At 40.0% G+C, this 21,321-nt stretch overlaps 1 protein-coding gene across 3 annotated transcripts in view; it reads left to right on the top strand.

Annotated features, from left to right (window-relative positions):
* adam11 (ADAM metallopeptidase domain 11) overlaps positions 1-19,266 on the top strand; it is a 154,309-nt gene extending 135,043 nt beyond the window's left edge. For 2 of the 3 annotated variants that reach the window (XM_048560902.2, XM_048560900.2), the window contains 3 exons: positions 580-670; positions 11,263-11,280; positions 14,109-19,266. In XM_048560902.2, the coding sequence (XP_048416859.2) occupies positions 580-670; positions 11,263-11,280; positions 14,109-14,124 (125 nt within the window). In that variant the 3' untranslated portion in view covers positions 14,125-19,266. Of the gene's footprint in view, positions 1-409; positions 475-579; positions 671-11,262; positions 11,281-14,108 lie in introns of all 3 variants that reach the window. The other variant, XR_007250449.2, reaches the window with a different exon arrangement.
* The last annotated feature ends 2,055 nt before the right edge of the window (positions 19,267-21,321 follow it).

Raw genomic sequence — 21,321 nt, 5'->3', positions numbered from 1 at the left:
TGACTATTCACTGTTGTTTAATTCAAATGACCAGATTTAACCATCGTACTGTTTGGCTTTTGGGGACCACTGAAAGGGATTTGCGGACCTGTATTAGTCCTGTCATACAGTTCCCAGTGACATGGGGCATAGCAGGAAAAGGGAGGGTAGATAAATTATGCCCAAATATAAATATCATGTTGGAATGAGCCTGGGAGCTATTCTGTAAAATTAGCATAAATATTGTCTTCCTTGCCATACAACCCAGGTTTAGCATTAGTATTACAGAATATGGTGCACAAATGAAATCATTAGAGAGAGTGATGATGAGCCCAGTGGTCTTTATTCATGTTTCTCTTCATATGTCCACAAGATTTTCATTTGGGCACAGTATTATTGAGCTTAAACATTTGTGCTTCTTTTTCCACAGTCTTCCAAAGAAAAATTTGGTGACAAAGTAGGACGCATAATATAATGCAAACATCCGGGCCTCCAGTAAGCAAGACATACGATGTAATAGAGATGTCTGACTGAAAAGTTTGTGCTTTGATTCTGACGTTTGTATTCCCATGGTTTCGTTCCCCCTCCCCTTTGTCACAGGTCCTAGTGGCACCAATATTATTATAGGGTCCATCGCAGGCGCCATCCTGGTGGCAGCCATTGTCCTAGGGGGGACTGGATGGGGATTTAAGTAAGCGACAAGCATGCCTCTTCCTGACTGCTTCTTACTTTACTCCATTCAGAAGTTAATTCTCAAATGCTTTTGTGCTAAAATTCTGCAGTAGATGCAATAATTTTGAGGTAGTCAGGTGAAAAGTAAAGCAAATAGTTCACCCTGCACAGACTGAAAGGGGAAACCTGTCTCCGGTGATCAAAGCCACAGCCCATTTTTAAAAAAAATCATAAACCTCAGTCCACAATTTCACTAAGATCTGCTTGGTTTTCCATTTAATAAATCATATTTCATATTTGTTGATTCAGCCATTAGCGACAGCTCTTGAAACTTGAGCACATTTTTTTTGAAAACCTGAACTTTTCTCAAAATTAAATATACAAAAGTGTGATTCTGAACAAAAAAGGTAGATATTTAAAACATCTTAAATGATTAAAACCAGTTGTGGAACTTGGGATTTTATTGTCACATGATTTTAAGCCGTTTTAAAGGCTACTTCCACAATACTATCTCAGAATTTTGCTCTTACAAGGAAACTTGCCAAGACTCAGTGACAACATGAATGACACTAATAAATTGGATTGCCTAAAATGAAAAGCAGCCTTATGTCACGCTATTTTAAAATGATTTCCCTTTGAAATCCAGGTCACAGTATTAGGACCACTCCTCAAAATCACAGCTTGTGATTGTGAGCAGTTGTGTCACTCGGTGAGACAAGGATATAACCTAATCTGAAAAGGGCTAACAGTTGATTCAAGACATTTCTAGTCAAAAGCAAAATGAATTTGTAATTTATCTTGTGTCTACAGCAGAATTTTTAGCTTTAACAAAGGAACAAAATTCAGTGCAACTTTACCTGCATGGAATGGAATCGCTGCTTTCACATTTATTGAAATGTGGAATGTTTGGAGCATGTGTGAGATTTTATTGTGCAATGCATTACATCTCCCTTATCACTGGCCAAATGTTGATGTGCCGAAGCAAGAGCATCTATGAACAATGTAAATGTTATTGTTATTAAGAACACTTCAGCCTTGGCAATGAAACCCAGACTTTAAAAGTCATTAATCATATCCGTGTTACAAAAAACACTTTATAATCACTGAAATGCTGATAGTTTAACATCTATATATTGACCAGTAGGGCACTGTCCTGATGGTCACAAGCACCTGCCAAGCAATTTAATTACAACAATGTAGATTTAGTATAAATGACTATAAGTGTCAGCTAAAAGCAATGTAATCTAGAAATTACAATAACAGTTGTTCCTTAGTCTGATAGGTGTTCAGTGTTATTAAAAATATATTTTCTGTTCTTTGTTTTGATCGTGGTAAAACTGGCCTATCAAGCTTTGACTCCCTTGTGTAATTTTTAATAGCTAGGACCTTTGCTCGGCTAAAATGGTTTTAAAAAAGGGAACACGCTGACTTAATGTGACTGCAGTAATCGTCTGACCTGGATGATCCAGTACATGAAATCATCAATTAAGAAGGTCCATGGTGATCTTAAACTAACATGACATCCAAATGACTGAAAGCAGTCATTCAGATCTGTAGTTCCTGTTTAATTTCTAAAAGATTTGCTTATTAAGAAGACAGTCATCTTCTGGTTATCCACCTTAGGAAAAATAATGAAGCAAGGCATGGGAATACATAAAGGAACTAAATTTTAGGCAAACACCTTCAGGGTAGAACAAAACGGGAAAACAAAAATTGTTTTGTAACAGTCAAATTGGAAGGCTCAATCTCACTTCCATTTTCCTGTTTCCCTCAGTGTTTTGAAAAACCAAGCCTGGTGATAAAGCAAATTAGAGAAAAGTTGTTCGTTAAGAACTGAAATATATTTATCAATTTTGCTACCGTTGAGAATTAAGGACATCTATTAAACAGTTGTGGTCTCAGGTTAAAACATGATAACTCAGGGACTCTTGGGACTGTCTATTCTTGATCTTCCTTATTGCTTTTGAAAATTTCCACTCATTAAAGCTTGGGTTAGTGTGTAATGTCATGTTTTATTATGTTTCTTGGGGTTAGTAGGTAGTAAATTTTGTTTTGTTCAGTCGTGCAATGTTGGTATCATTGCCACCTTGAATTGCTGCAGTCACATTCTGTGGGTTGACCCACAATGCTATTAAGGAGGATTTTGACCCAGTGACGGTGAAGAAACAGTGCTATATTTCCAAGATAATAAAATGTGAGGCTGGATGAACACAGCAGGCCAAGCAGCATCTCAGGAGCACAAAAGCTGACGTTTCGGGCCTAGACCCTTCATCAGATGAAGGGTCTAGGCCCGAAACGTCAGCTTTTGTGCTCCTGAGATGCTGCTTGGCCTGCTGTGTTCATCCAGCCTCACATTTTATTATCTTGGAATCTCCAGCATCTGCAGTTCCCATTATCTCTGATGCTATATTTCCAAGTCAGGATGGTGAGTGCCTTGGAGGGGAACTTGCAGATGGTGGTGTTCCCATGTATCTGCTGCCCTTATCCTTTAGGTGGAAGTGATCGTGGGTTTGGAAGGTACTGAGTAAGGATCTTTGATGAATTTCTGCAGTGCATCCCGTAGATAGTACACACTGCTGCTAATGAATGTCAGTGGTAGAGGGAGTGGGTGTTTGTGGATCTGATGCAAATCAAGTGGTCTGATTCTGGATAGTCTCATGTTTCTTGAATGTCAGAGCTGCATCCATCCAGACAAGTGTCAGTATCCCATCACACTCCTGACTTGCACCTTACAGGTGACGGGCAGGCTTTGGCGAGCCAGGAGGTGAGTTACTCGCTGCAGTATTCCCAGCCTTTGACCTGTTGTTGTAGTCACTGTTTTTGTGCTGATTCCATTTGAATTTCTGGTCAGTGGTAACCCCAGGATGTTGGTAGCGGGGGAAGTCAGTGATGGTAACACCATTGAATGCCGGGGAAAATGGTTAGATTGTCTCTTGTTGGAAATGGTCATTGCCTGGCATTTGTTTGGCACAAATGTTACTTGCCAGTTGTTAGCCTAAGCCTGGATATTGTCCAGATCATCTTGCATTTAAACATCAACTGCTTCAGCATCTGAGGAGTTGCGAATGGTGCTGAATATTGTGCAATCATCAGCGAACATCCCCACTTCTGACCTTAGGATGGAGGGAAGGTCATTGATTTAAGCAGCTGAAGATGTTTGGGGCTAGGACACTACCCTGAAGAACTCCTCTAGAAATGTCCTGGAGCTGACATGATACCCATTGATTCTAGTTTTGCTAGGGCTTCTTGATATTACACTTGGTCAAATGCAACTCCCTTCCAACAGTATACCACTGTGCTGCCACTTCTGCTGGGTCTGTCCCACTGGTGGGACAGGGCATATCCAGAGATGCTGATGGTGGTTTCTGAGACATTGTAAGGTATGGTCTATGAGTAAGGCAGTTGAGAGTCAAGTATGTTGTGAATTGAGAGTCTGATGTAGGCCAGACCAGGAAGGCTAGCAGATTTCCTTCCGTGAAGGACATTAGTGAGTTAGTGAGTTTTTCCTACAACCAAAAACTATATTTGGATTCTTAAATCCAAATAAATTTTTAATTGAATCATCTGCCAAGCCAGGATTTGAACCTGGGACCCCATAACATTTTCTGTACATGAGCAACAACACTACTAGGCCATCGTCACCTCATTCCTTTCTTATACTCCAAAATGAGCATGGTAACTGGCTTCTTCATTCTGAACTAGTATGACATCTTAATTGAAATTTAAAATGTGAAAATAATTAAAATATGTTGTTGCCAACTGAGGGAGTTAAAAAGAGGAGATTCGATTCATCCTATCACACCTGAATATAACAAAATTGGCATTGCAATCCAGGGTAATTCACATAGGCAAATAAAGGAATTGCATTTGGGGCAATTAATTTTTCCTCAGAAATGATTAAAGGAAAACTGAATAACAAAAGTGCTAAAATATCTACATTTGGAATTGATAAAAATTAAAGACATTGTCATTGGAAGAATTGCAAGGGCTAGCCAGGCACTCAAAGGTGGAAATCCGTGAGATAAACAGAAATTGTAAAATGAGTAGGAAAGTTTCTAGAGGGGGAAAACTAGGATAGTGAAAGAGAGTAAACTAAAGCTAGAAGAGCACTGAAGTTTAGAATGAGAATTCAAATAAGAAAAAAAGAGGAAAGCAAATAAGAGACAGAAAGTTAGGAATGATAAATAATATGGTCAAAACAGGTCAGGCTGACAAAGGAGGATCCTATTAAAGGCATCTCTGGTGACGGAACCAGTTTAAGGCTGGAGTGTTCAAGTTGATTTTTTAAAAAGTGGTTAATCTCTTTTGAGCAGTTAGCATAATAGTTAATGTGGCCATTCCAATAATGGACACAATTGTTTCAGAGCACTCTGACAGGGAAAGCTCATGTCAGGCAAGAAGGACTGTAAGTCAAGAGTATCACTAGCTACAAGGCTTTAGAGGTGTTATCGTAGAAAGCTTTGACATGTTGCAGCAGTGTATCGTGAAGATCACACTCACTAACCATATGAATTTGTGATGGAGGGGAGCGAACAGTTATGGTAATGCCGATAATGTGACTTGTTTTGTCCTGGATTGTGTCGAACTTCTCAATCATTCCATCCCACTCCTGACACGTGTGTGTGTGTGTGTGTGTGTGTGTGTGTGTGTGTGTGTGTGTGTGTGTGTGTGTGAGAGAGAGAATGTGTGCGTGCATGCCCCATCCTTCCCCTCAACAGAGGAGATGACCAAGAAGGTTCCATACAACTGGTGAGCTTAAAACACACTGTTTTTCAATTGGGTTTTCCCTAAATTGGCTGCACTCGAACCATGGAGTCATACAGCTTGGAAACAGACCCTTTGGTCCGACTTGCCCATGCCAACCACACTTCCTAAACTGGACTACTCCCATTGGCCTGCATTTGACCCATAACCTTCTAAACCTTCCCTATTCATGTACCTGTCCAAATGGCTTTTAAATGTTGTAATTGGACCTGCCTCCACCATGTCCTCTGGCAGTTCTTTCCATACACACACAACCCTCAATATGAAAATATTACCCCTCTGGTCCCTTTTTAAGTCTTGTCCCCTCACCTTAACCTGCACCCTGTAGTTTTGGACTCTCCTATCCTGAGGAAAAGAACTTGATTATTCACCTTATCCATGCCTCTCATGATTTTGTAAAGCTCTTTAAGGTCACCCCTCACCCTCCAGTCCCAGCCTATCCAGTCTCTCCTTGTAACTCAAACCCTCCAGTCTTGGTAACATTCTTGTAAATCTTTTCTGCATCCTTTCCAGTTTAATAACATCCTTTCAATAACAGGGCAACCAGAACTGTACGCAGTACTCCAAATATGGCCTTACCTGTGTCTTGTACAGCCGCAACATAGCGTCCCAATTCCTATACTCAGTGCTGTGACCAATGAAGGCAAACGTGCCAAATGCTTCCTTCACTAACCTGTCTGTCTGTGATGCCACTTTCAAGGAACTATGCACCTGAACCCTTAGGTGTCCCTGTTCAAGAACACTCCCCAGAGCCCTACTATTAACTGTATAAGTCCTGCCCTGGTTGTCAAAATGCAACACCTCACATTTATCTAAATTACGACCATAAGACATAGGAGTGGAAGTAAGGCCATTCGGCCCATTGAGTCCACTCTGCCATTTAATCATGGCTGATGGGCATTTCAACTCCACTTCCCGGCACTCTCCCCGTAGCCCTTGATTCCTTCTGAGATCAAGAATTTATCAATCTCTGCCTTGAAGACATTTAATGTCCCAGCCTCCACTGCGCTCCGTGACAATGAATTCCACAGGCCCGCCACACTCTGGCTGAAGAAATGTCTCCTCGTTTCTGTTTTAAACTTATCCCCTCTAATTCTAAGGCTGTGCCCATGGGTCCTAGTCTCCCCGCCTAACAGAAACAACTTCCCAGCATCCACACTTTCTAAGCCATACATTATCTTGCAAGTTTCTATTAGATCTCCCCTCAACCTTCTAAACTCAAATGAATACAATCCCAGGATCCTCAGCCGTTCATCGTACGTTAAACCTACCATTCCAGGGATCATCCGCGTGAATCTCCGCTGGACGTGCTCCAGTGCCACTATGTCCTTCCTGAGGTGTGGGGCCCAAAATTGGACACAGTATTCTAAATGGGGCCTAACTAGAGCTTTATAAAGTCTCAGAAGCACATCACTGCTTTTATATTCCAACCCTCTTGAGATAAACGACAAAATTACATACGCTTTCTTAATCACGGACTCTACCTGCAAATTAACCTTTAGAGAATCCTGGACCAACACTCCCAGATCCCTTTGTACTTCAGCTTTATGAATTTTCTCACTGTTTAGAAAATAGTCCATGCCTATATTCTTTTTTCCAAAGTTCAAAACCTCGCATTTGCTCACGTTGAATTTCATCAGCCATTTCCTGGACCACTCTCCTAAACTGTGTATATCTTTCTGCAGCCTCCCCAACACCTCAGAACTACCTGCCTGTCCACCTATCTTCGCATCATTGACAAACTTCACCAGAATGCCCCCAGTCCCTTCATCCAGATGATTAATATATAAAGTGAACAGCTGCGGCCCCAATACTAAACCCTGCGGGACACCACTTGTCACTGGTTGCCATTCCGAAAAAGAGCCTTTTATCCCAACTCTCTGCCTTCTGTCTGACAGCCAATCCTCAATCCAAGCCAGTAGCTCACCTCGAACACCATGGCCCCTCCCCTTGCTCAGAAAAATTATTTTCCATCTGCCTCTCCTCGGCCCATTGGTCCAGCTGAGCAAGATCCTGTTGTACTTTTAGATAACCTTCTTCACTGTATGCTACACCACCAATTTTGGTGTCATTCACAAACTTACTAACCATGCATCTTATATTTTCATCCAAATCATTTATATAAATGACAAACACCGGAGCACTCAGCACCAGTCCTTGCTAGAGACCGCTGGTCATAGGCCTCCAGCCTGAACAACAACACTCTACACTACCCTCTGCCACAATCAAGCCAATTTTGTATCTAATTAGCAAGTTCTCCCTGGATCCCATGTGATCTAACCTTACTAACCAGTCCACTGTGCTGAACCTTGTCAAAAGTCCTTGCTAAAGTTCATGCAGACAACATCTACTGCTCTGTTCAAACTGTTAAGATTGCCACTGTACATTTAGCAAAACAAAATCAAGAATATAGAAGCACAGAAGAAACCCATTGAGCCCATCAAACTTTGCAATAAAATTATTTTTTTAAAAAGTCATATTTCACTGTGGCAAATACCATGGGGAAGCTTTTTCCTTTCTAATTCTATGAAATAGATCTGAGTTTTAGTATTTGATATCTGTTAGATGTCTGAAATTTTGCAGCCATTTTTACCTTGTCTGCTTTCAGCATGTTTATTTGTAAATGTATCATCATTGTCCAGTAAATGCTCACCTTTTGTTCTTAAGACCAACCAGTCTTACAGTGGAAACTGTGATCAGAGATAGTGGGAACTGCAGATGCTGGAGAATCCAAGATAATAAAATGTGAGGCTGGATGAACACAGCAGGCCAAGCAGCATCTCAGGAGCACAAAAGCTGACGTTTCGGGCCTAGACCCTTCATCAGAGAGGGGGTTGGGGAGAGGGAACTGGAATAAATAGGGAGAGAGGGGGAGGCGGACCGAAGATGGATAGAGGAGAAGATAGGTGGAGAGGAGAGTGTAGGTGGGGACGGGATAGGTCAGTCTTGGGAGGACGGACAGGTCAAGGAGGCAGGATGAGGTTGGTAGGTGGGAAATGGAGGTGCGGCTTAAGGTGGGAGGAGGGGATAGGTGAGAGGAAGAACAGGTTAGGGAGGCGGGGAGTTAAAATGGTTCGTGACTGGGAGGTGCAGTTGTTTGGTGACAGCTTTGCAGAACACCTCCGCTCGGTTCGCAATAAACAACTGCACCTCCCAGTCATGAACCATTTTAACTCCCCCTCCCATTCCTCAGACAACATGCCCATCGTGGGCCTCCTACAGTGCCACAATGATGCCACCCGAAGGTTGCGGGAACAGCAACTCATTCCGCTTGGGAACACTGCAGCCCAATGGTATCAATGTGGATTTCACAAGTTTCAAAATCTCCCCTTCCCCCTACTGCATCCCAAAACCAGCCCAGCTCATCCCCGCCTCCCTAACTTGTTCTTCCTCTCACCTATCCCCTCCTCCCGCCTCAAGCCGCACCTCCATTTCCCACCTACCAACCTCATCCCGCCTCCTTGACCTGTCCTTCCTTCCCAGACTGACCTATCCCCTCCCTACCTCCCCACCTATACTCTCCTCTCCACCTATCTTCTCCTATCCATCTTCGTTCCGCCTCCCCCTCTCCCTATTTATTTCAGAACCCTCTCCCCATTCCCCTCTCTGATGAAGGGTCTAGGCCCGAAACGTTTGCTTTTGTGCTCCTGAGATGCTGCTCGGCCTGCTGTGTTCATCCAGCTACAACTGTTACAGTGGAAACTCTCTTGTTTCCAAGAGGAAAGAGTCCAGTGACTATTGACATTACATACTTACAATTCCAGCCTTTACCAATATGCTCTGCTCAGCCTTTATTGAGTACGTGTTCCTCCCTGGTGTAGGCCTGAACGGCCATTTAGCAACTGACAAATGGGTGGCATATGAATAAATTTCTTAGCCACACTCTTAAACACTTCTCTTTCTTTTTCCATTATTTCCAATGTTGGTACAGTGCACATTGTAAATGTTACTCAGATCCTTGCAAATTTAAAGTAATATTTAACATCAATGCACAAATTTGGTTTTATTTTACTGGGTTTGTTAAAGGAATTATTCCTGGGCAACTAAATTTCAACATAGGCTAATTGCTGCTTCAGGTATTTAAATGAGCTGAAATTTCCATCAGTGATTGCTTCTTACTGACAATATTTGCCATGACTGTTGATGAAATCAAGCCAATGTTCTTTAATTCTTGGGCATTGAGCCGTTTACCTCTGGAGAAGGGGGTGAATGTTTAAAAGCAAAAGTGTCACATTTGCTTATGACCTGTCCTTTTCTGAAAGAATAAAAAAATTTGCCTGGAAGCAAAAATATCCTTGACTACCCAACTATATCTCAATGGCCAAAAGAGAGTTTTTCAGATGTAAACTGAACTTTCTTCCTGCAACGTCTTGTATTATTCCTCCTCAGCATTAATGTCCAGGTTTTCATTAAATATATGGATTAATTTTCAGGCACATGAAAGTACAGTATTGATTTCCATGTGAGTCTGCTCCAGATATAGATTCCTTACCATTCATTCCTGTGGCACTAAATTCCTATAAAGGAACAAATTATTTTCTTGTAAAGTTGTTTCTTGTTGTGCAGTTTGTTCCAGTAATCTGCACAGTTTTTTTTTGTTTTGCTTTATATTTCAAGGATATAATTGTAGCTAACAGAGAGATGAATTCCTGCTCAGAGGAATTCCAAATATTTTTTGGTTGGGAGAAGTTTTGGTTTTAACAGTAATCAAACGTAAATGAAATATTCTTCAAACCACCAATTGCCCCACATTAAGCCAGACTTGGGGGAGGTGAAACCCTCAGTGTGTTTTCTTGTGTGTTTATATGTGGTCTTTCTTCACTCCTTTGTGATATTTGACTGACTTCACACCTTGCTGGAACTTTATAGCTGTGGTTGCATTCTTCACCAATCCTTGAGTTATAAGGGAAGCACATTTTCAAGCAATCGCTTAATCGTCATGCTTCATAAAAACTCTAGAGTGCATGGGATGTTACTGTGTTTAAAAATACCACAATTGTGAAACAGCTGATATAGATTGAAGACTGTAAGACAAAAGGTGCATGATGTGCTTCCATCACATTCTGCATGTCTCCACCCTGCTTGTTATGTTGGCCTTGATTTGCATAGCAGTCAAATATATATGAAAAACTGAGCCTTAATTCAATATACAGGACTGTACAAATTTGAACATTAGATTTCCAAAGAATATATGGTATACTTTAAAACTTGTTCATTCACTAGTTGAAAGCAATTGTATCATATTTTAATTCTGCCACTTCTGTAAAAATTGAGATTTAATTTAAAGATAGTTTCTACATTTAGTATGTATTTTTACATCATTTAGCATTCAACATTGTTTTTATCTGTATTCAAGTGAGCAAAGCTGTTTTTTTTCTTCCCAGAAGGTTAGTGTGTTGTTTTCTTTCTGCCTATTTGGAGCAGTAACATGCATTCTTGAGAGATGCACAGAAACAATTTTTTTTATAGTTTCCTCAATCATCCAAAGCTTAGCAGTAGCATTTCAATTGGGGCAGAACAAGATGGAAGAGACATTTTGTAGCACAGTGTTGTGGGTAACAGCTTTGCTCCTTTGCACATGAGGGACCAGTTTTATGCCCAGTTGCAGTCAAAAGTAAATATCCCTGAAACAAACTTGGAATTACTTTAAGAAGAACTCATCAGCCATTAAATCAACCTAAGTGCTCAGTTCTGACAGCCAATATGTGATGCTTATTCAAGGGTGTTCATCATTTTGGTGTGTTATGTCAATCAAGTCCTAATTAATTCCTGACTAGTAATGTTTTTTTTCCTGCTAATAAGTGGTGAAAACTAAACGTCTCTTTTTTTTCATTGCACCTTGGAAAGGAACATTCGGAGAGGAAGGTATGTTGTCACACAATGGCAAGCAATTTAAATGCCTGCGTTAATTCACGCCACTTTATTCATATCAACAGTGTCTTATCTCACACTCATTTTGTTTATGAAGACTATTGATTGTTTATGAAGTCGATCATAGTGAATAATTTCCATTGGTAAAACAGCACTTCATGATTATGATGAGCCTTTTTTCATTATTTCCAAATATAAAATTTACAATTAAGAAACAGTTTCTTGATTGTAAAAGATCTGTATCTTCAAAGTTAATAAGTGAATCAAATCACATAATGAGCCAGTGTAAAATTGAGTATCCACTTTAAAAAGGGGTGAAAAATAGGATTGCCACTTGAATTCAGAAGATTCATATGTGACATTGGTGTGTAACTGAGACATGCAGAGCAGGCTGATGCCTACCTTGACCACTGACCTGTATTAAACAAGTTGGGGTCAGCCAGGTGAAAGTGTTCCCAATATCAGTAGCACTGCCTAAGGAGGACACCTGCCAGGGCCATTATCTAATGCCTGCTAGGGCATGCAACGGAATGATGGCTTCTGATTTCTCTAGAGATTTAGTCAATTGACTGGCCTCCAGTGACCCTGGCCACACAGTGTCTTTTCTCCTCATCTTCAGTACTTTTATAACTACCGAAATGAAAGCGCTCAAACAAAAACAGATTTTTTTTAAAAAGGTTACTATAATTTTTCATCTCCAGGGATGCCAGGATTATGCTGGATGGTTGCCATGTCATCTGTATAAAATCAGCAAAGGAAAGGATAGGCTTAGTTTTCATGTTTCCTTTCCACATTTCCTCAGCCCTTGGTCATTTAGCACTCAATGTTCTGCTTCAACCATAAAAAACTAACCAATTTGACCAACAACCAAAGTAATTTGCTACTTTTGAGGGGTAGCAGGGTGTGTTGGAGAGGGCAGTCAGGGACAGAGGGTGGTGAATGATTGCTGTTAGTTTTGGGATGGAAAAAGACAACAGCAGTATCATTGCACAGCAGTAAGAATTGGCAATGTACTTGAGGTCTGATTTCAACTAGGATAATCATTGTTGTGTAGGCCATATATTAATTAATATTATGATCTGCAGTGTTTCAGATTAGGCTTTCACATTTTCTTGAGGTTGTTTGTCATTTGTTCCTAACAATTAATTTGTAAGCTGAAGTGCTGAGCTATTTGTAACTTCAATCATCTTCCAGTTCAAAGAACATCTGTGTTCCTGTATGTGTTTTAATGCTGCCTGGTTGATGTGCTTCCTCCAGCTGAACTCTTGAGGGAAACATTGAACTTTCTGACCCAATTATACAGAAAATCCACAACAGAGCCTTTGTGATGTCGTGCAACTCATTGAAGCCATGAAAGATAGTTCTTTGAACCTTAGTTTGCAGAATATAAACTGAACGTTTAAAAACCATTGAAAAAATATCCGTTTTCACTGAAAGCTTTGCAGATTTGTGAGAAGAAGTGTTAAAAATCCAGTGTGCAGTTCAGGTTTTAAAGAGCCACCTTTATAAGTTACTGGTTTTGAAATATAATAGTCAACCATTAGGCTCCAACAAAGAAACATCTTACGACTTCAAGAGAAGATCTCAAACTGTAGCTATGTTCTTCCAAACACGAGACAATCTGTTATCTCAAATATTAACCTATTCTTTTTAGTTGTTATTTTAACGATAACTGACTTTTGTTTTCAAATGATTTTATCTAACAGATTTCCATAAGCAAACCCTTCAGTCCAATCAGTTCATGCCAAACATAATTGCAAACTACACTAGTCCCACCTGCCTGCTCCTGGCCCATATCCCTTCAAACCTTTCCTGTTCATGTACTTATCCAGGTGGTAATTGTGCCCACATCCACCACTTCCTCAGGATGTTCTGTCTACTCGCAAACTACCCTTTGTGTAAACAAAAAAACTGCTGCTTGTGTCTTTTTAAAATCTCATTCTCCCCTCATGTTCAGGTTTGCATTTCTCCACAATCATTAGGCCTTGAGAAATAGGAGCAGGATTAGGCCATTCTGACCCATGAATCTGCTCCGCAATTTTAATAGCTTCATAGCTGATTTCCTGAATTTTCTCCATAAATCTTGATTCCCTTACTTGGGGCAGCACGGTGGCACAGTGGTCAGCACTGCTGCCTCACAGCACCAGGGACCCAGGTTTGATTCCACCCTCGGGCAACAGTGTGGAGTTTGCACATTCTCCCCATGTCTGCATGGGTTTCCTCCAGGTGCTCCGGTTTCCTCCCACAGTCCAAAGATGTGCAGGTGGATTGGCCATGCTAAATTGCCTGTAGTATTCAGGGATGTGTATATTAGGTAGGTAAAGGAGATGGGTCTGGGTGGGATGCTCTGTGGGTCAGTGTGGACTTGTTGGCCGAAGGGCCTGTTTCCACACTGTAGGGATTCTATCTATCTATAATTGAGAGTCTATTTATCTCAGCCTTAAATATGTGTCAAGACTGTGTCCCCACAGTTCTTTGTGGTAAGGAGTTTTAAAGACTCTGAACCCCCCCCCCCCCCCCCCCACGTCAGTGAAGAAAATTTTCCATCTCGGTCTTAAATTGGCGTTCCTTTATTGTGACATAGTGCCCTGTGCTTTGACACTCTCCCACGAGTGGAAACTTCCTCTTAGTATTTACCCTGTCAATCTTCTTAAGAATCCTAAGAATTCAACACAATAGCTCTCAATCATTTGTATTTTGAAGTGCCAGGAACTCTCCCTATTTCCCTAAAAGAAATCTATTTCTCCATGATCTCCATTTTCTATTCTCCTTTACCCTGTACCTGTGAGATAGCTATGTAACTTCTACATTCTTTATTTCAGATCTGGAGGAGCATAAAATGCCTTTCGTCCATATATGATCCACTCTTTGCTCCAGTAAAACCAACGTCTTCCGATGCTCAAGGAGCCAGACCTTTTCTGTGTTGTGATTGCTATGGAATACGCCTGTAGGTAAACTTAAGGGCCTGGAAAAAGGGAAAGTTGAACTGGTGCTTCAAAGAAAATCTGAGGAAAACACTTCTGAAACATACGAAATCCATGCTGTCTTTACTTTGTTTAGAGCTTTGGTGCATGCCTCAGCCCATGAGACCAAAAATAGTAGTGTCAGGCTTTGGGTGAGGTAGGTGGGCCTCATAAATGTCCAATCCTATTGTAAAGTACGCCAGTTTTGGGTTTAATAAAAAAAAACAGAGAATCCATGTTACCCTGTCGATTAACGTGAATAATCATTATATTGTGACAGAGCAAGAGTAAAGATTAACCCGAGCGTCACTATTTTACACTGTCCTGATGTTGAAGCTGTAATGATCTAGCCTGCAAAACTCCCCTTTTCTCTTTGTATTTCACACTTGCTGGTAGCTCTGTTTGAATTTTGTTAGATGAGAGAGCTTTTCTTAGCTGGAATAAATCCTCATCTCATCTATGATGTCAGCACCTCGAAAAATATACAAATTAGTGAAAAGATGGATTTAAACTTGCAAGTAGCTCAGTTGCTTCATGTTTTGCTTTGAAGTAACTCATGGGGACAAAACATTTTTGCCATTTTTCTACGCCTCAGTGATAGAAGAAATATGAGCTATTGGAAAACGCTGGATTTTGGCATGAAGTTATGTAGTGAATTGCCTGTTTGTTCTTTCACTTGGGGAAAACTTATAAAGCAGAGAGAAAAACATATAAATGGTGACTTATTACGGTGAGCCTTAGCAGTCCAATACTAATCCAGCAATAAATCCTACGCTAAATTCCCAAACCTCGGTACGTTGGGTAGGAATACACCAAAAGAACTTGTAGCATTTTCCAGCACAGTTGAAGAATCGGGGAGCAGTGTCATATCTGAATGATCTGTACTGAGCAATGTTAGACCAAGATGAAATTTTTCTTTGAAAGAAAATCATGAAAACAGGGAAACTTACATATGAATTACTGTTTGTGAAATACAACTAGTTCTTAGAGTTTAGCCTAAACTAAGAAAATTGTATGTTTGTAACAAGTTTTGTTGATTTCACAAAACAAGAGTTTTGAAATTTATATTATTAAAGTTACTTTTAATTGAAGTAAGCTACAAAACTGACAAAATATGGGACACAAATAAATTGAGAACTTCATTTTTAAACAGGAGGTATGGGATATTTGATAAATGATGAAGGTGAGGGAATGAAGCTACCTCGTTTCTTATAACCTTCAATACTATCAAACTTTGTTATTGTAAGCTCAAGGCAACTATCAGGAATATCTTTATTATGTTTGAAAATCTCCAAGCTTGAGCTGGGACCAACAACTTTCATAAAAGAACCTTATTAACTCTCCCAATAAATAGCCTATTCTAAAATGTCTTCTCCCGTTTTCTAGACTAGCACTGCCAATATGACTGTCCATGTCATGGTGTTACTTTAGTGGATGTTTTTCCCTCTGTAGTGTTCCATTGGAGAATTTTCACGTGAGATGTGCAATGATTGCAGCTGATGATTACATTAATTAAAAAGGGTTTTCCTGGGCTTTGCAAGCCCAAATTACCTCTTAAACATTGCATACATAGACCAAGTGAGCACTAAATTTACTGCAGCACTTTGACATAATTTTGGTTTATACATATAAAAGTCCTGCACTTTATGCAGATTTATAATTATCTGCAACTCTTGCTACTGAGCCTGAACTCTCAACACAGTTCATGGCCATCCAAGACATCATTCCCATTCAGGAGAATGGAGCGAGGGAGAAGGAGCTTTTGAATACAATTAGAATGAATTTTTAATTTTTTTTTCTAAACATGAAGCCTATGATTATTTTTTCTTCAGAAAGATGGCCTGGAGTGAGGGAAGCTTTCACCCCAAAACCAAAGACATACCCCATACTTGACAAACCTGCACCTGTCATCACATCAGTCATCGCACTTGTTTGATGAGATTCCCTCTGTCTCAAATCTGATAAACCTCTTATCAAGCAGAGAAAATGACAGCTTGTAAATGGAGAGAAAGTATGTTACGAATTTCAAGACTGAAAGTATAAAAGCACTTCATAGAGAGTAACCCATTCTGTACCACAAGAGCACTATCTAATAAAGACAGACTAGACCAAGAGCTGCAGGATATAAATGTAGATCACAAACCAAGGATTTTGAGAAAGGAGTAAGATAGAGGGACAGGGCGTGTCTTTTTTTTAAATCGAAACATGAAGATCTCGAAAGTTCACACATTAATGTGCTAGAACACGTATGCAGCAAAGACATAGGGAGACAGGTCTCTACAAGTGCAGCCATGGATGTAAGCTGGGATTTACTGGACCAGGACAGAGAAAGTTCACTGAAGGCGTGTGAATTCTCTCATTTATTGGAGGTGGGATGGAGCTGTGTATGTCTTAATTGGTTATGAATTCTCAACAGGGTGAGTTCCATCATGTCAACCAATTCATTCGACCTGTGTACCACTGCTGTGTGTTATTGGCTAGCTGTGTAGTGAGGAGTTTTAATGACTCCTTGAATCCCTCTTACCCAACCACAATATTCAGAAACAAATGCTTCTGTCAGATTCATTCCAGTACATTTATGATTCATACTGCAGTCAGGATGTCCAAAGGCAGCTTGATTTTCCTGTTTCTCCAGCCTTTAGTCAATTTTCTCCTCCCACTCTATCATACAACAGGGGTAGTGATAATCCACTCTATATTCCTTCTGACAAGTTCTTAACAACTCGGGCATCTAACTTTTCGAAGAGACTCCAGATTCAATAGCCTTTGGAGCTTCTTGGTCCAAGTAAATGCCCTTACCATCTTCCACTCCATGGCTGTCCATTTGGTCTTCAGCTCACTCCTGCAAGTTATTTAGTGCTTCGATTTCGAACTCCACCATTGCCCATTCCAATAAAGCAATCATACTCTACTGATGTTCCTTCTATGCTCAAAGTCTTTCCTTGTACAGCCAGGACAGAGTACCCATATCTGAAATCTTCATTTAACTTCATCTACCATAATCTCCCCATGAATCAATTCTCAGTTTTGTGAAGGTTTTCCTGTTTTCCACTCACTTCCTGTGTCAAAATGTACTTGTGTCTTGAGTGGTTTCTAAAGGGCCCACGCTCCTCCAAAGGTTTACCACTTTGGTGAGTGTTTTGTCTGGCAGTATCAGCTCCTTCTCACACAACATATGACCCCAATCTTCACCCAAAGCCTTGAAATGTGCTTCCAAATTACCTTGCCCTCCATTAAAGATAGAAGAAAACTGCCATGCTTTGCTTACTGGACCAGAGAATGTGGGTATTCCACCTTCCTGATGTAAACACATGCCAAGCCTTAGATCAAGATCGCAACTTCATATCACTATTGCTTCTTTTGCCAGTTACCTTAAATCCATGCTCTCTGGTTTTTCATTCTTCCACAGCACTCAGTTTCCATGTTATTCCATATTATTACTCATTTTGGAGGAATATTTCTGAAAAGGTTTCCAAAGAAATTAGTTGGCTACGCTCGTTAGTGTTTTTGTCACAAGCACAGGAAAACAATTCTAGATATCAGTCCACCAATATCACACTAAAGCCATGAGTTTTATTTGTGTCCTAAACGATACCTGAATGCTGCTTTTGGTTAACGTCCTAATCATATTCCACTCCACGTCTTGCTTTGCATGCAGCATAAGATGATAATTAGCTTCTATAGTTGTTACAAAAAAAGTGAGAAATTGTCTATCAAAATTTGTAGAAACAAATTTTGAATGTAATTGTGACAACAGAATGTTACTGAGCAGAACTTGTACTGTTTTAAAGGTTATCATACAAAGCTTCACATTATCATGCATACCTTTACTGTAATTAATCAAGATTCATAATTAGTACACTGAGCATGTGCGCACTGGTCTTTCGGAGGAAGTACTTCAATGTGCATGGGTGTTTCTCCCCACCCAAGTGCGACTGGAGACAGCTGCTGCATTGTTCTATCTAACATGTCATACTTTTTGAATATTATTTATGGAAATCATTCATACTCTTAAAACTGTAGCAAATTACTTCTAAGGATTAATTTTGTTCTCCTCACTTGTCTGACTTCTACATGGGAATGTCTGAGCTGCTGTACTCCGAAAACAAACACTGTCTCAGGGGGAATTTGATGCTATGATTTGATTTCTCAGAAATGAATTTTCTTGCATTATGCAGTGAAACCTATTCTGGTAGCTCATGCTGTTTATTGTATCGTTGCCAATTGTTTATTTGATGTTTTAAGCCAGAAAACTGTTTTTCCTGTCTCATCCATGCTGCTTCCTCAAGGATTATTTTAATAACACCAGACTTCCAGCTAAAGGGAACTAAAATCCCCACATCAGCAGCACCAACATTGGAGTGAAGTTCTGATCAAATTCTGTGAGATCAGCTTGTTGAATTATGCTCATCCTTCTGAGCTCAAGAAGATCAGATGCAAATTTTAACAATTTTTTATGATGTTAAAGTTATTCGCTTTAAAACCTGCTGCCAGCTACTCCTTCATTCTTTAAGTACTATTTTTTTCTCCACACACCTAGTTCCTAGATGTGTTTTTTTTCCTCTCCCAGGCTTGCACAGCTTGAAAATTCTTGTTTGTGTGTATATTTGCTGTGTTGTGGGTATTTGGTCAATATCAATTTACTTCTTTCAGAAGGAGCTGCAATGGTATCAAAGATGATTTTACATACAGCAGGATACGGCAAAACTCAGATCCCCATGTGGCTAAAGTGGGGTGTAACACGTATGCAAAAGGCAGTGACCTGTTTGTTGTTTTTCTCTCAGTTTCATGGTACATAGTATTCCATGCATATGGTTATGAATATCAAGGAGAAAATCTAATGGAAAGAAATTTCATTTAAAATCGTATGTCTATGTGTACTCTCAAACACAAAGAGTGTAATTTTTTTTTGTGTTGAATAAACTCCTATAACACAACTGAAAGCTCCTAAACTTTTATTCTCACATAAATATTCTAATATTTGTCCCACCAGAGTAAGTTATAATTTCAGTTTTACTGGTGACTTAGAGATAACAAAATGTGGAGCTGGATGAACACAGCAGGCCAAGCAGCATCTTAGGAGCACAAAAGCTGATGTTTCAGGCCTAGACCCTTCATCAGAGAGAGGTTCACCCTCTCTGATGAAGGGTCTAGGCCCGAAACGTCAGCTTTTGTGCTCCTAAGAAGCTGCTTGGCCTGCTGTGTTCATCCAGTTCCACACTTTGTTATCTCGGATTCTCCAGCATCTGCCTTTCCCATTATCTCTTATTACTGGTGACTTAGTTGTTTTAGTCAGAAATCTTTTGTTATTTCTTGGACACTTATTCAAAACAATTTGTTAATATACAGGTTAGAAATGGGTAAAGTTGTTTTACACTATGTAATCAGTTATTATTTAGGACAGAACTCAACTTGTTTAAAATACTGTAAATTTTATCACAGTTTGCAGTCATGTAGCACATTTAACATGGAAACAACCCAAAGTGCACAGAAGAGAGTGTTGAGTTAGGGCGGTGAGGTTGACAGAACTTGTAAAGCTGCTGATGCAGCTTGATGGAAAGCAGCTTTTTAAAAACTGCAAAGGTTTTGTGGTTTGTGAAATGTTTCAGGCAAGAGGATCCAGGAGACATGAAGAGGAGAAAAGCAGCTGACAAAAGTTAAATCAAGGGTTGTGAAAATGTGAATTTGGACATGCATCATTTCCAGCTTATATCTTTGGCTGTCAGGAAGGCAGTGCTGTTCTGCTATGATGAGAGGCATAGACAAGTGAGGGTTTGTACAGCTGCAGTTTGATCAAGTTGAAATCTGTGAAGGGTGAAAACATTCATACAACTGGAGTTGACCGACAGCTAAAGGTTCCTATGGCAGAAAAGCTGGGTAGGGACAGCCAGCAGGTAATATTCTAGATATGAAAATAAATGGTGTGGGAATGGAATGGCACTGGATTTAATGTTGAATGAGAATTGAACAGAGAATTGAGATAGTGGTGAGTGCCTAAAACAGTGACTCAGTCTTCCCAGTATTTAAGTGAAGGAGGTTGTGATTCATCCATGATTGTAGAATGGTGGTTAACCATTTATGAGCTGATGCACTGTCTCCAGGTCATGGAGGTTAGTTAACCTTGTTGGCTGGATGACAAAGATACAGTGCCGAATTAAGCCAGGGCACGGGTCCCATCCTTGAACTGGCTGGGATACTTAATGGAGACCTGTCTCGTCCCCTTGCCCCTCAAGTGGTGTCGTTACCCTGAGGTTATACACAATCAATTGTCTCCTTAAAATGGAGAAAGATGTCTTCTGGTCCTTTGTGGACTATGGCTCCTTGCCTTATTTTCAAATCAGTGACACTAAGGAACAGAATGTAGATAAGGAAAGAAGAGTACGGGATTGATCTAAAAACTTTGGAGGTGACGGTGTGATGAATAGAAGAAATTACTGGCGGTGTGTTAACTGTGTTTGTGTTTCTAGGGCAGATCTACATAATAGAGGACAACAGATTATTTCAGCACTCTAGAGAACTTCATTCATGACTTTATCCAGGTCGGTGTCTATGATGTGACCAGCACAGAAGCAGAACTGGAGAGATAGCAACAAAACAAGTGTTAGAAAGTAAGCATTGACTTGAGAGGCAAGGGTACTCTTGAGAACTTCAGAGCAGAAAGGGGGATTGGGAAGTGAGAGATGATGAGGAAACATGAATAGAATAAATATTCCATCTTTATTGAGGAACTTTGAGGGAAGTCTGGTACCTGATGAGGAAGGGAAACATTATGGCTCAACCAATTTGTCAAATGTTCTGTTTAAATGTGACAACTGTTGGAGACACCATTCAATTCTGAATAGCATTTTGAGGGCATAATTATGTGTAAACTCACAATTCTGCTGCACAAGTATCTTGGTGCTGGACTGTGAGGGATCACATTAGTGTTTAGGATGTGCTAACTTTTAAACAGTTGATATGTTGAAAGTATTTTACTTGCACAGCTTGCTTATGTAAATTGTATATAAATATGTATATAAGTTGACATAAGTATGAACTTGTATATTATGTATATTTCAAAATTGTATTTGCG

The sequence above is a fragment of the Stegostoma tigrinum genome, chromosome 31 (assembly GCF_030684315.1).
Source record: "Stegostoma tigrinum isolate sSteTig4 chromosome 31, sSteTig4.hap1, whole genome shotgun sequence".
Taxonomy (NCBI): Eukaryota; Metazoa; Chordata; class Chondrichthyes; order Orectolobiformes; family Stegostomatidae; genus Stegostoma; species Stegostoma tigrinum.
This window is presented reverse-complemented; position numbering and strand designations above follow the sequence as displayed.